The sequence below is a fragment of the Nothobranchius furzeri genome, chromosome 12 (genome assembly GCF_043380555.1).
Source record: "Nothobranchius furzeri strain GRZ-AD chromosome 12, NfurGRZ-RIMD1, whole genome shotgun sequence".
Classification (NCBI taxonomy): domain Eukaryota; kingdom Metazoa; phylum Chordata; class Actinopteri; order Cyprinodontiformes; family Nothobranchiidae; genus Nothobranchius; species Nothobranchius furzeri.
This window is the reverse complement of record NC_091752.1, coordinates 67,338,869-67,352,394: the sequence shown is the minus strand read 5'-3', so window position 1 is coordinate 67,352,394 and position 13,526 is coordinate 67,338,869. Positions and strand designations below refer to the sequence as shown.

Sequence of the window (13,526 nt, the reverse complement as noted above, 5' to 3'; positions counted from 1 at the left end):
CTCAGTTATATCTATCCATTAACCCTGATTAACCTAATCGGTTAGGTAGATTACAGGCTTGCCTTGAGGACATAAAAAATTGGATGACTCTAAACTTCTTGCTTTTAAATCAAGACAAGACGGAAGTTCTCATCTTTGGACCAAAAATCCAGAAAAGGACATTGCTTAGTCAATCACCTGACCTGAATGGCATTAAATTAGTCTCCGAGAACAAAGTAAGGAACCTTGGTGTTATCTTTGACAAGGACATGTCATTCAAATCCCAGGTTAATCAGGTTTGTAGGATTTCCTTTTTCCACTTTCGGAATATTGCTAAGATTAGAAGCATACTTTCCAGGAGTGATACTGACAAACTAGTTCATGCATTTATTACATCAAGACTGGATTACTGTAATTCATTACTCTCAAGAAGTCCACAGAATGTAGTTAAAAGTCTTCAGCTTGTCCAAAATGCTGCAGCTAGAGTTCTAATGAGAATTAAAAAGAGAGATCATATCTCTCCTGTCTTAGCTTCCCTACATTGGCTACCTGTTAAATTCAGAATAGATTTTAAGATCCTTCTTCTCACATATAAAGCTCTTAATAATCAAGCTCCATCATACATCAGTGATCTGATTGTTCCATATGTTCCTAACCGAGCACTTCGCTCTCAGACTGCAGGTTTACTGGTGGTTCCCAGAATATCTAAAATTAGGATGGGAGGCAGATCTTTTAGTTATCAGGCTCCTCTCCTGTGGAACCAGCTCCCAGTCTTAGTCCGTGAGGCAGACACCTTGTCTACTTTTAAGACTAGGCTCAAAACATTTTTATTTGATAGAGCCTATGGTTAAAATCCGATGTTAGCCTAGATCTGGACAAGTGGGGGAGTAGAGGGAGGTGGAGTGTACAGTCAGTAAAGACGGCTCTCCCTTGCCCTGCCTCCAACATGCCTCCATCTAAATAGGATAGATTATCCAGAGTTATCTCTGTAGTTATGCTGCTATAGGCTTAGACTGCTGGAGGACACACTGACCACATTCCACACTAGACTACTTTCTTCTGCAATCTGCTCTTTAACTGTATTAATTCCTGCTATTTCAGCTGTTAACTTTATTTTTTCTTAGTGTTTTTCTCCCCAGAAGAAGCTACAATGATGTTCTGCTGAGCTGTGGTGGCCTCATGGAGGGGGCCATCGTCTAGCACACTGCTGCTAACCACTTAAACATTCTCCCTCTCCTGACAACTTTTTGTTTCCTTGACGTTGGATGTGCTACTACTAGTTTACCCGTTTAATAATATTCATTAGGATAAATACAATAGAGTTTATCTCTCACCAAATAGAATATTTACTAAGCAATCACGGTGTAACCATGGACACATTGCTTGGTGTGTGTGTGTGTGTGTGTGTGTGTGTGTGTGTGTGTGTGTGTGTGTGTGTGTGTGTGCGTGCGTGTGTGTGTGTGTGTGTGTGTGTGTGTGTGTCTGCTTTGTCTTCTCGATCCCCAGTGAGTCGTGGTGGATGGCTGCTTATACTGAGCCAGGATCCTCTGGAGGTTTCTTCCTGTTAAAAGGGAGTTTTCCTCTCCACTGTCACTATATGCTTGCTTAGTATGAGGATTGCTGTAAAGTCACTGACACTCAGTGACTTGATGCAATTTGCTGGGTTCCTTGTATAGGAAACTTTTTCTGATTGGCTTAATGAACTGACCTGAATTGGAATGTTTATTATGTGAAGTGCCTTGAGATGACTTGTCGTGATTTGACGCTGTATAAATAAAATTGAGTCGAATCAGTTTAAAGACTGAAGGCAGAGAGGAAAATTATCTCAGCCTGACCCAAACAAATTCTTTTTATCTGAATCTGACGCCCTGGTAGCCTTGAGCTGCAAGCGACTAAAACCCCCACGAAGGAATGCAGACAGATGCTGTGAAAGCCACGCCTCCTAGTTTGACAGCCATGGCTTTCTGTACACAATTTATGCAAGAAATAATCTCTAAATGGGAGACTAGCAATAACGTGGGCCAGAGTCTCAATTTCCAGGACGTGTGAAAAGTAATGAAAATGGAGGACTGTCCCTCACGAAGCGGGACACTGGTCACCCTAAAGGGGGGATTGTCAAGCACCTTGCGTTTGTAGCTTCAAGAACTGCAAACACACACACACACACACACACACACACACACACACACACACACACACACACACACACACACACAAGGTGGTCGCTGTTATAGAAGAAAAGCTTGTTAAAGGTGACCGTGTGTAGAACTGGGGAAAACCACCATCTCCACATTCAGCTCTGTTGTGTGGTTTGCTTGTAGAGTGACTCATGCATCAGAATAGATGGCTGACGTAGGTATAAATCTGTTTTAATCCTTGTTCCCGCAAAAACGGGAATCAGCAGCTGCAGGAAACTTTTTTTATGTCACCAGCAAAGTCAAAAACTCACTGGACTTGATCTAGAAGCTATTTTTAGGAACTGATCCGACGAGCTGTGAACTTCGACGACTCCGGAGACAAAGTCTGGGTTATTTTTATATCTTGTGTTGAAACTCGGCAGCTGCAGCTTTTGTCTAATTTTAAGCTAAAAGACATGAAGCCTCAGAGTAATAGATTTCCATGTTGTTTTATATACTGAGTGTTTTTATTGATTTAATCTTTAACCTTTCATACAGAATCAAATTTACTCTTTACAGAAAAAAAACTAAAGTGTCTGACGGAAGATTAATTGCACTGCTAGAAAATGGTAAAAAAAAATTCAAATCACACTTTTTTTACATCCAGATGTTTAAAATGAGTTTGATTCCACCCCGACTTTCTGTGCGTGTGGTTGGAGCAGATTTCAAACGAGGGTCATAATATTTGGGCTTTTTGCTCAAACTCCACGAGCCCTTCACAACTTCAAAAGAAAGACATGGATGTTTCTTAAATTTGCAAATGTGACTTATCAATACTTAGCGTTCCTAAGCCCTTCACACACCAACTTATTCTGAATCCGGAGTGCAAAAGATTGATGAAAAAAGTTTAACATTCAAAGCTAGTTTAGATTTGAGCAGAGTGATAGTATCTTATGAGGCACAGATGTAACAGCATCAACGTGAAACAGCACCAGAACACAACCCTGAGGAACACCTTTGGTAAGAAATATGAACAGAATTGATATTTTCATCGATGAGCCCTATGTTGTGGGGGGGGGGGGGGGGGGGGGGGTTCAAAGCTGTAAGCAAAAGTTTTGTCTCCGTCACTCCCTCCAGGAAATATACCCCACAGTAGACCACTGATGGGTCCGTTGTTTAGCAGCTTTATATCACACCACAATCCAAACTGCATGACCATGGACGTAATTTTTTGGGAGGGGGGGGGGGCATGCCCCCCCACCCACCCACACCTTTTCCAAAGTCAAGTTTTGACCCCTGCACTTTTTACCATCCAAAAACAATATTACGCCATGTTAAATTGACACTGGTTGAGCTCTAGGACCAAGCAGAAAACAACTGTTTGTGTTGAAGCCCATTTCTCTTGGAACATACTGTAAAGATACACCCCCGCCCCCACCCCAAATTCTGAAGTGAAAATTACGTCCATGCATTTTAACCGGGGACGCCGGGGACATGTCCCCAGAAAAATTTGTGATTGGCAGCTGTGTCCCCCCCACTTTCAAAAAAGCCTGCTGATGTTTTTTTTTTTTTTTACCAGCTCAGATCAGATCGTATACCTACGTCTGCTCCCAGCAGATTTTTTTAATGTCGTAACTGGCATCTAATTATTTATACTTGAGCTTTAAATAAAAATAAAACCGTAACCAATTAATTAATTAATTTGTAACATTTCTGAAAAAGTGCCCTGCGTTATGCTGAGTTCTCTACCCTGCAGCCCTGCATGCAGCTTGTGATAAGCAGGAGAGCATGTCACCCACACTGCTCAAGAATCCCTTATTCTTCTTTAGCTCCAAGAGGTAAGCAATGTTATATTTTATTTAACACCAAAAGAAGGTGATATTTTAATGCGATTAATGCAGGGGTCCTTCAGGCGTGCTTACAGCCACCCCAGCTGTTAGCATGTGGAGGTGTGTACACGTGAGCAGAATAATATGTTGTTAAGTCGATTTTAAGTTGAGTTAAGTAGCTTTTGTGACTTGTTTTTGATATGCGAGGGCTCTTGGGAGTGTTCTGTGAGAAGTTTAGCTGTAGTTTTATAAAGAAAAGCAAGTTATATGGGTGATAATGCTTCCATTAGCATGTCGCTAATAGAAGCTAACTTCTCGTGAGTGAGTGTTAAGTTACTTCGCTGTCTTTTTAATCTGAACAGAGTGTGATGCTGGATAACACACATTAGCCACGTTTACATGCGCAAAATCTCTATCCGATGAAAATCTTGGCTGTTCGGAAATCCCAAATGTCTGTTTACATGGACACTATTGTATGCACCAAGCATTCAATCCGAATAAATAGACTAAGCATGCACAGAGAGTTGTCTTTCCCGGAAAAGATGGTAAACAAATGCCATGAAACAAAATGAAAAGTGTATTAAAATCAATGAATCCGGTAGTTCACGGACAGCTAGGTTGTCGGAGCGTGGAATTGACTAGAGAGAGGAGCCTGATATAAAGATGAGTATTTTTCTCTGAAAATCTAATTTGACAGTCACAAATAATATAACAAGGATATATATATAATATAATACAATAATAATAAAAGATCTTTTTTCCTAGGCTAGCTATACGGATGTAAAAATTCCACCTTGCTTACAGGTTAATGGGGGGTTTCAGTGCCGTTGGAAAAATAGGATTTTTAATAACTGTCAATACACTGTGCATATTAGAGTGAAACATTAAAAACTGATGAATACTTAAATATGCTAGCCTATTTAATGATTGTCCCCAGCAATTTTTAAACCCCACTCAAGTGTATGGTTATTCAGTACGTTTACATGCAGCCAATATCCGAGTTATGATCGGGTTAAGGTCGGGATTCGGGTTTTTGAGTTGATCAGAATAACCCGTTTACAAGCATAAATAGAAAGAGTTACTTCTAACTTGCATAACCCGATTTAAATGAGGACGTTGGGGTAGTGTCAGGACGTGTGGTCTACGTCCAGACGCAATATGCGTCATTTCCGGTTCTTCTTGTTCCGGTATCCGTGAAAACAACATGTCTTGGTTCGGAAGAGATAGTGACCGCGCTTGTTTGCGCTTTAGTTTCCTCGTCACTCAAAGTGTGGTGCTGTGCCGCGACTCGCCATTTTGCTCCCAACTTGTTGTTTACCTCCGGTGTTCTGGCGCATACAAGACGTCTCCCTACTCAAAAGACCAAGATTCCTTGCGAACAGAGCATGCGCAGAACACACGCTTTGATGGGGAAATCCCGATATGCGTTTACACGACCAAACATTCGGGTTAGAAAAGGGTTACCCCAGGTGTAGTAACCGGGTTTTTAAAAACCCTGTTATGAGCCTATCCGTGTTTTTGGCGGTGTTTACACGGACCTGCGGAACCGGGTTATTGTGAATATTCGGGTTTTAAAAGGGTTACTGGCTGCATGTAAACACACTGATTGTCCCCAGCAATTCTAAAAACAAACTGACGCCCTTGCGTCCATGTGCATGACAAAATCCAAAACATGCATTTGGATTACGTTGGGTACAAAGAGGGAACATGCTACACCCTCTCTGATTACACACAAAGTGAATGAGCCCATTTGTAAAGTGTAAAAGAGCAGGCAATGTCAAAACACCAGAACAGCAATGTGATTAAATTCAAACGCCAAAGTAGTGTCTGCCTAAACAGTCATGACTTTCCCTTGTACAGATTCAGAGAAATTCTAGCAGGCTGTAGAGAACCATAAACTTAGGAGGCTTTAATACGAGTCTAGAGCTAGACTTAACAGAAATGTAAAATTGATCATATTCTAAACGTCAGCCTTATGCCATCTAATGGACAGAATCCTCCATGTCTTAGTGATTGAGGGCCACCCAGTTTCAGGCTAGAACACATGACCTCTCCTTTACTTTCAGCATGACCCTACATGCTCTGTGGCATAAAGTCTCCCCTCCCAATTCTGTTTTTGTGCAGGAAGTAGTGTAAATAACTCAAAACCCATGCATGGGAAGAAAATGCCAACTTCATGTTCTGCTCTAAATCTTTAGCAGCTAATTGATAGTCAGGCACACAGGGGCTAAGTTCTGTTGCAGCCCAGTAGTCAAGCCAAGATGGAGGACAAATCACGTTTTAAATCACAGCAAGTGGCCATTTGTATATTTAAACGTAGAATCAAGTTAAGTAGCCTTTGACTTGATCCTTGTGATGCACTTGCTCATTTTGGTAAAGCTGTGTTGGGGTGTAACGGAACTGTTCGTACAGCAGGCGCTTACGGTTGTGGAGGGACCGAGACTTGAAAGCGTACACCTGATCCTCATCTTCTACAGGAGTGAAGACTGGTTCATCCTCACCGCTGGTATCAGATGAAGAGCTCCAGCTCTCCTCTGTCTGCTGGAGAGCACCGCTGCTGCCTGGAGCTCCATGCTGACCAACCTGAGCAACACCCTGTTGGACTAGATAAGGAGAACCACTTCCAGCAGTGTTGGTGCGGTCGTAGCTCGTAGAACCACTGGATTGCTGTGGATAGCTGCTATAACCCACATAGCTACTAGCCAAGCCTGTCTCACTGGTTTCTCTTAGTCTGGTGGGCCTTGAGCTTGTCCAGAGGGTGAAGCTGAATACATCCACATGGGCTGTCCACCTCCAGTGAACAAAGAGTAAAGTCAGCCAGCATACCAAGTCTGGTTCTTTGGTTTACAGTCAACTAACCTCCTAGTTGAGCACAGGAGATGCTTCCAATCAGCAGGAAAGAAATCCACAACATCCTGCAAGAGCATCCCAGGTTAAAGACGTCTAACCTGCAAACATTTGCCATGCTGAGAAGCTTCACCACTCCAACAGAAGAGCCATCACACAGGAGAACCATTGACCAGCGCTACCTCATTCTGCTGTTAATGCTGACAGACTGCACCAACACAAAACCCAGAACCTTCTCACAATGGCGCTGAGCTGCAGAAGCTGGTTTTATCTGATCCTCAGAGCAGCTGGAGCTGATTGCTGAGTGGAAACAGCTGCTACAAGAAACCGAGTCTGAACTGAAGGTTGAATGGTATTGGTCACCTTAATGAGGACACTGACAGGTGTCACATCTCGGAGCAGATTTTAGCTCTTTGGATCATTAATCACATATAGACCGCTACAAACCTCAGACACTGTTTCATTAAGTCATTATGTGGCTTATGTTATATGTATATTTATATGTGTATGCATATACACATGCATATTATGCATGTACATATAATTATGTATATACATATAAATATGTACATGTGCATGCATATGTATGCACGTTATATATACACATACATATACATATATATATATATATATATATATATATATATATATATATATATATATTTATACTTTTTTTCAGTTATCCAGTTCAGACTGAGAGACCCTCTAAAGGCTCAGGAACCCTCTGCAGGTGTTCTGGATGCATCAGCTGACTGATTAGTCTGATTGAGTCTAGGGTATTGAAACTATGTGGGAGAACTTATCTTTTCTTTGCAAGTTTTTCAGAATAAAACCGTTCTCATGGTCCCACAAACCATTTCAGTTTACATTTAAAGTCAATCTGATTTTAATCTGAGAGAAAAGTCAAAAAATTTTATATTTAAATTTTTTTGTCAGATTACTCACTAAGTTAGGGATCATTTGTTAGTTCAGGGTTATAGCTCACTGAGAGCACGGTGGTGTGACCCTTTAAAATAAAAGCATGTAGTGTAAACTGTAAATTACATTGCATGTTATGGCCTGAGTTCAGGACACATACACTCAATTAAGCGTTCCATGCTAAAAGTGTAACTTTTGAATGAATACATTCAGAATAAATCTTTAATATCAGTAGGAAGGAAGTAAGGACAAAACTTTAAACTGGACGTTTTCTGATCATTATGCCTAAAATATCTGAAGTGCACATATCAGGGAAACTGCTCTGATTAATATCAGGAGGTGGCAGCGCTGAGCTGTTTGGAGGAGTGAAAACTTAGAGTATTAATAATCTGTCACTCTAGAATTATTATTGGCGACCATAAAAATCCCTAATGTCGGGCCTGTTTGGGGCAATTAAATGTTTTTCTAACGTTCTGACATCAGTTTGAAACATGACACCTACTAATTAAGCCTAACCTTCTGTCCATCAGTCTCATGAAGTTAAACAGAGACAGATAGTGTTAAGCAGAGGAGAGTTTATTAGGCAGTGGCGCCCCCAAGGGGTAGCCAGGGGTGAACAAGACCCCTCCTGGAAAATGATTTGACACCATGTCATTTTGCACTAATTTTTGTAAAGTGAGGAAGAATTTGGAAGATCAGGGATCCGGGGAACTCCCACGTGTAGTATCAAAATAAGAAGGTGTTTACTGGTGAGCAAGAGATGAGGGCTGCAGATGCATTATATAAGACTATGTCTATGTGAGGTAAGCAGATACAAACTGGCAGGGGCAAGTTAAAAATGTATAGTGGTGTTTTTCCTCATGGCATCAAACTGGTTAGTATGCTGTATTGTTGTCAGGTATTCGAAGTATTGGGAAAGAGCTGGTGAAAGTTCTCAGTCATCCAGGTCATGGTAAGCCTTCAGTGAATTCAAGAATTCAAAGTAGTCAAATTGCCTTCATTTGAACCATTTAACATTACTGGGGAAGAGTCTCCTGGAGTCATTGTTTCTCAGATGTTGGTCAGAACGCCCAGAGTTGTAAATTCAGATACCCTACTGGTTGAAAATAGATTTACAACTGTTGTAAACAACCCTGCTGCAGCTAGTGCTAACAATGAGCTAACACTACCATGAGCCAACTAATACTAACATGAACCTACCAATTAAAAAGATCCACCCTGTTGGACTAAAAATATTACTTACAAATCCAGCAGCAACAAAGCAAGGTCAGCATCAGTCCGTGATTTAGTAGCCTCTTTTAGCTCCCTCAAACTAGCGTAGGCCGCGATGATGTTCACTCTGGTTTTAGCTCTTTGCTTCACCACCAGAGACGTTACTCTCTTACGTTTAATTCCAGGCTCCGCCATGATGCCAACAGAAAAAGCTAACTTCTTTGTTTCTTCTTCTTGTGCTTTTAATGACCCTAACCCGAACTGAAAATACTAACCATTAGCATTACAACTAACAGCTGAAAACAGGTAAAAAGTCCCCCATAGAACGCCTACCCTCTCCACAAAACTATCTAGCACCATTTCTAGTCAGCAGAGGGCTGCAGAGTGGTGTCAAATATGAAACCGGTCCAGTTTCTAACCCAACAATCACTGCGATCAACGGTAACGCTCTAGCTCAAAATTTAATAAGCTATCTACTGTTACTTGAATAAAAGAGCGAGGATACAGGATCAAGGTTTTAAATTTAATATTTGATCACAGGAAATGGCTTTACAGTCCTTGTTCTGCCTGATTCAGTCACACTGGATCTCTGTCCAAACAGAAGAATATTCAGTGACTCACCAAATATTTCATTCTTGGGGTAGGACCCGCCTCCTTCAACGGGCTGGATTTTGCAGCATCTCCAAAATGGTGTTTATATGCCAAATGAGAATTCTGGGAAAATGAGCCAAAGCATCTACCCAATAAAATAAAAATGCTTAGTGGACATTTTAACCCTTTGATGCATAATGGTCACTACAGTGGACAGGTACTCAAAATGGTTATTTATTTGTTTTTACTATTAAGCACAGCTGTTGAAGACTTTATTGCATTTGAGCCCCTCCATTTGGACTTCAGTAAGCCAAGCCAACATATTTCATGCTCAGAATGCATGCTGTCCACTGAGGTGGACATGTAATAAATTATTTGTAAATTATAAAATTTTACAAAAAAATATTTGTTGAAATTTGTTTCATTCACACCTAACGCTGAAAGAAAAAAATTGTTAAAAAAATCATAGTTGAAGATTTCATAATTCATGCATCAGAGGGTTAAGACTTGGGTGTTAAAGGGTTAAAACAACATTTCTTTAGTCCAAACAGCAAACTTGGTATCAAAGTCTGTCGGTTTTACTGTTTGGGATCCAAAGCTGGAAAGACTGAGAACCACTAGTTTAAAACACATCATTTACACAAACTGTTGTAAATTATAAGAGACTGCAGATGTTTTAAAAATGGTGACCATCCATTTTGGTCTTAGCTACATTTGGGCAAGCCTTTAGCTCGTCAAGACTGTCAGACTTGATCACTATTTCTGTGAATATAGATCATTCAGGAAACTAGATTAAACGGGCGAGTTAGTAATCAAATCGCTTTAAGGGCCGTGATAAATTTGCTGTTTGACCTTGTGTTGGCACAGGCAGCAGGCTGCGTCTCTGTTCACATACTTGCTGCTGCTCGTAGTACTGGAGTGTTCCACTAGGTGGTGCACTAGACTACACAGACCGGACAGAGAGCCAGGTTTGTGGGTACAACCAAAACAAAATGGCGTTAATAGAAGAGATCAGTAACTGGATAACTGGTGTTGAGTTCACGACAGAAAAAGAGACCGCAGCAGTATCGAAGATGGTCTGAAAGACCTCTAACCCAGAGACGGAGTCACCATGGTGAGTGTGTCTCGCTCGACTCCACCTAGTGGTTACTCGTATATTGCAGCGTTCGGACACGTTGCATTAACTCATTAACTGCCAGCCGTTTCCTGATCGGTAAAGCCCTTCGCTGCCAGCGTTTCTCACCGTTTTGACTGTTTTTTTAAGAGTCACAGAACGTTGCGCGCTAGGATGACGTTGACACCAAAACAACCAAAACAAAGCAGAGACTCACCTCTTACATCAGGAAGAATCTGCGCGATTAATCCATTGTTGAATTGTGATCGGCAGAAGCTTTTCCGGTTCGCGTCTCACTTTTTTTACAGCAGCGGCCCAAAACGATCTCCTAACACATGGATGTTCTGCTTCCTGATCACATGACTTATGATGTATGACGTACGCGGATGAAGATCGGCTTTAGAGCTGAGATGTTTGTTCTCACGGTGCGGGGGCTCGTCCAACGCCCACACAGTAAAAACATGCAAATGACAACTTTAGTTGTCATTGGCAGTGAACGACGCTTCAAATCAACGCAATTAATGCATGGCAGCCATTTTAAACACGCGTTTGCGTCGTCAAACAGCAAGTATGTCACGGCCCTTAGTTGAACACACATCCAATTCTCTGAGTAAAAGCGCCGTCCTACGCTCTTTAGATCTCTTGTTCACTCTTGTAAGCCACTGGATCGAGAGGAATAGCAGTCTGCAAGATGTCAAACTCCATCTGGTTGTTGTCCATGTCCAGAACACACATGATGTTGTGACTGTCAGATGCGACAGTCAGAGTGTCGTGGAAAATGTTTTGGAAGTCAGCTGAAGTCCTCCTCTCTTCTGCCCTGTCCTTCGCTGATGTCTGAGTGGACTCGAATATGTCTTCTTCCTCCTCTCCATAGCTGAAGGCTACCTCGTTCTCATAACAGAAGGCAGCCAGTGACCGTGGGATCAAGTTCTGCATGGATCTTCGGACTGAAACAGGGGAAGCACCAGAGGAGGCACGGCTCGCTGCTTCGTCAAGCTCCTTAGCGCTGAGATAAGGCGTGGATGGTACCTCGTAGGTATTGTGGAAGCGAGCATAGTCTACCTTGTAGCGGTCCTGGTCCTCGTAGATCACAGGCTCAAACCTGTGACCCCAGAAGATCTCTCTGGCAAGATAGGAACTGCGAAACTGAGTGGTCATGGCTGTGGCTTCCACCATCCCTTCCAAGATCACAATAATCTCAAAGTCATCAGCTTCCAGATCGGCTCGGCTTAAAGTGTACAAAGGGCTTTCCTTATCTATCTCATGAACTATAACCAGAGGAGACACTAGAAAGAGCCTGTCCGTGCCCTCATCGTAGCCCACGTTGAGGTCCATCTGTTCCAAGGGGATGAATTCACCCTCAGCTGTGACGTATGAGCGTATTAGCTGAGCTCGGACATGAGCTTCCACGATGTGACTCCTCCTCAGGTTGCCCACCCTCCACATGAGGCACAGTTTGCCATCACGCAGCGAGATGACTGCATTTCTGGAGAACACTAGGGTCTGGTTTCTCTTTTTAGGGCGAGCCATCTTGGCCATGATGGTTCCGATCATAAAAGAGTCGATGATGCAGCCTACAATGGACTGTATGACCACCGTCATCACAGCTACAGGACACTCCTCCGTGACACAGCGCCAGCCGTAGCCAATGGTGGTCTGGGTCTCCATAGAGAACAGGAGTGCCCCAACGAAGCCTTGGATGTGAAGTATGCAGGGCATCCTTTTCGGCTGTCCTCCAACTGTGTGCCCAGAGTTGGGCCCATACAGACCCCCAACCATCAGCCCATCACCTTTCTGTGCAGGTGGGTCCTTAAAGTCCCCGTGTGCAAGGGAGACGGCATAAAAGACTAAACCAAAAATCAGCCATGAGATCAGGAAGCTGGTGCAGAATATGAGCATCAGATATCTCCAGCGGATGTCCACACAGGTGGTGAAGATGTCTGCGAGATAGCGCCGCCTCCTGTCTTCCATGTTAGTAAATACAACATTGCATTGTCCATTTTTCTTCACAAATCGGCTCCGTATTTGGTTGGAGCCCCTCGTCAGAATCTTCCCGTTGCGGTTGTTCATCCCTCTCTGCTCTTTGGCGTTGACCACAACACCGGAGGCTCCGGGCCTCCTCCTGCCGCTGTCTCTTTCAAGGTTGCACTGGTCTTGAAATCTGGGAATGTTGTGGCTGCTGTAGAGTCCTAAGCTGGAGATTCTCTGGAGTTCCTCCTCTGGTATGATGTCTGACACAATGCTGTACCTGCAAAAGAGTGGGATTGAGATTTAAAGTAAATGACACTAGGAAAGTTTGGTTTGGGCTTTTTTACCGACATCCGATTTGTTGTCTAATTTTTACGAGATTACATTTTGATGCCAATCTCTACTGATAGTAATGGTAGAGCAACAATAGCGGACATCCTTCGTTGAAGCATAAATAACAACACCTCAATGTCACGACTAAAACTCTGAACTTTAAAGGCGCGCTGCATTCAGTCTTCAGACTCGAAGGATTACCTGTGGGGAAGGTGAGGGATTGCTGTCATCACAGATTATGGGATTATATCTGAGTCAGACTGACAAACTATTTAGAGATTTCCCTTTGTCATGTTTAAGTAAGAGCTACAACTCTTCAACCCACAGAGATCTGGTTAATACATCACACGTACATCTGGAAAACCCATAACCCTTTCTTAAATATTGTGCAGAGCAGGTTGTTTCATGAGACGATAGCAGAGCTTAACGAACATCGGTAAAGGATCAGAACAGCCAAAAACGGCATATTCATCAGAATGAGCTGCTGCTACGGTCGACCTGTACAGTTTTCTATGGACAGGAATCCATAGGACCATCAGGAGCGACTTGGAGGACCTGTCTGCTGGTAATACTCCTGAGCTGGACCTGACTCATCAGCCTGAGCCAAATTAACACGAG

At 42.6% G+C, this 13,526-nt stretch overlaps 1 protein-coding gene across 1 annotated transcript in view; it reads right to left on the bottom strand.

The window, feature by feature from the left end:
* Positions 1 to 9,434: 9,434 nt before the first annotated feature.
* The window catches only part of kcnj4 (potassium inwardly rectifying channel subfamily J member 4), an 11,027-nt gene continuing 6,935 nt past the window's right edge, over positions 9,435 to 13,526 (bottom strand). Inside the window, exon 4 of the mRNA XM_070542863.1 lies at positions 9,435 to 12,855. Coding sequence (XP_070398964.1) covers positions 11,241 to 12,855 — 1,615 coding nt within the window. The 3' untranslated portion in view covers positions 9,435 to 11,240. The remainder of the gene's footprint in view (positions 12,856 to 13,526) is intronic.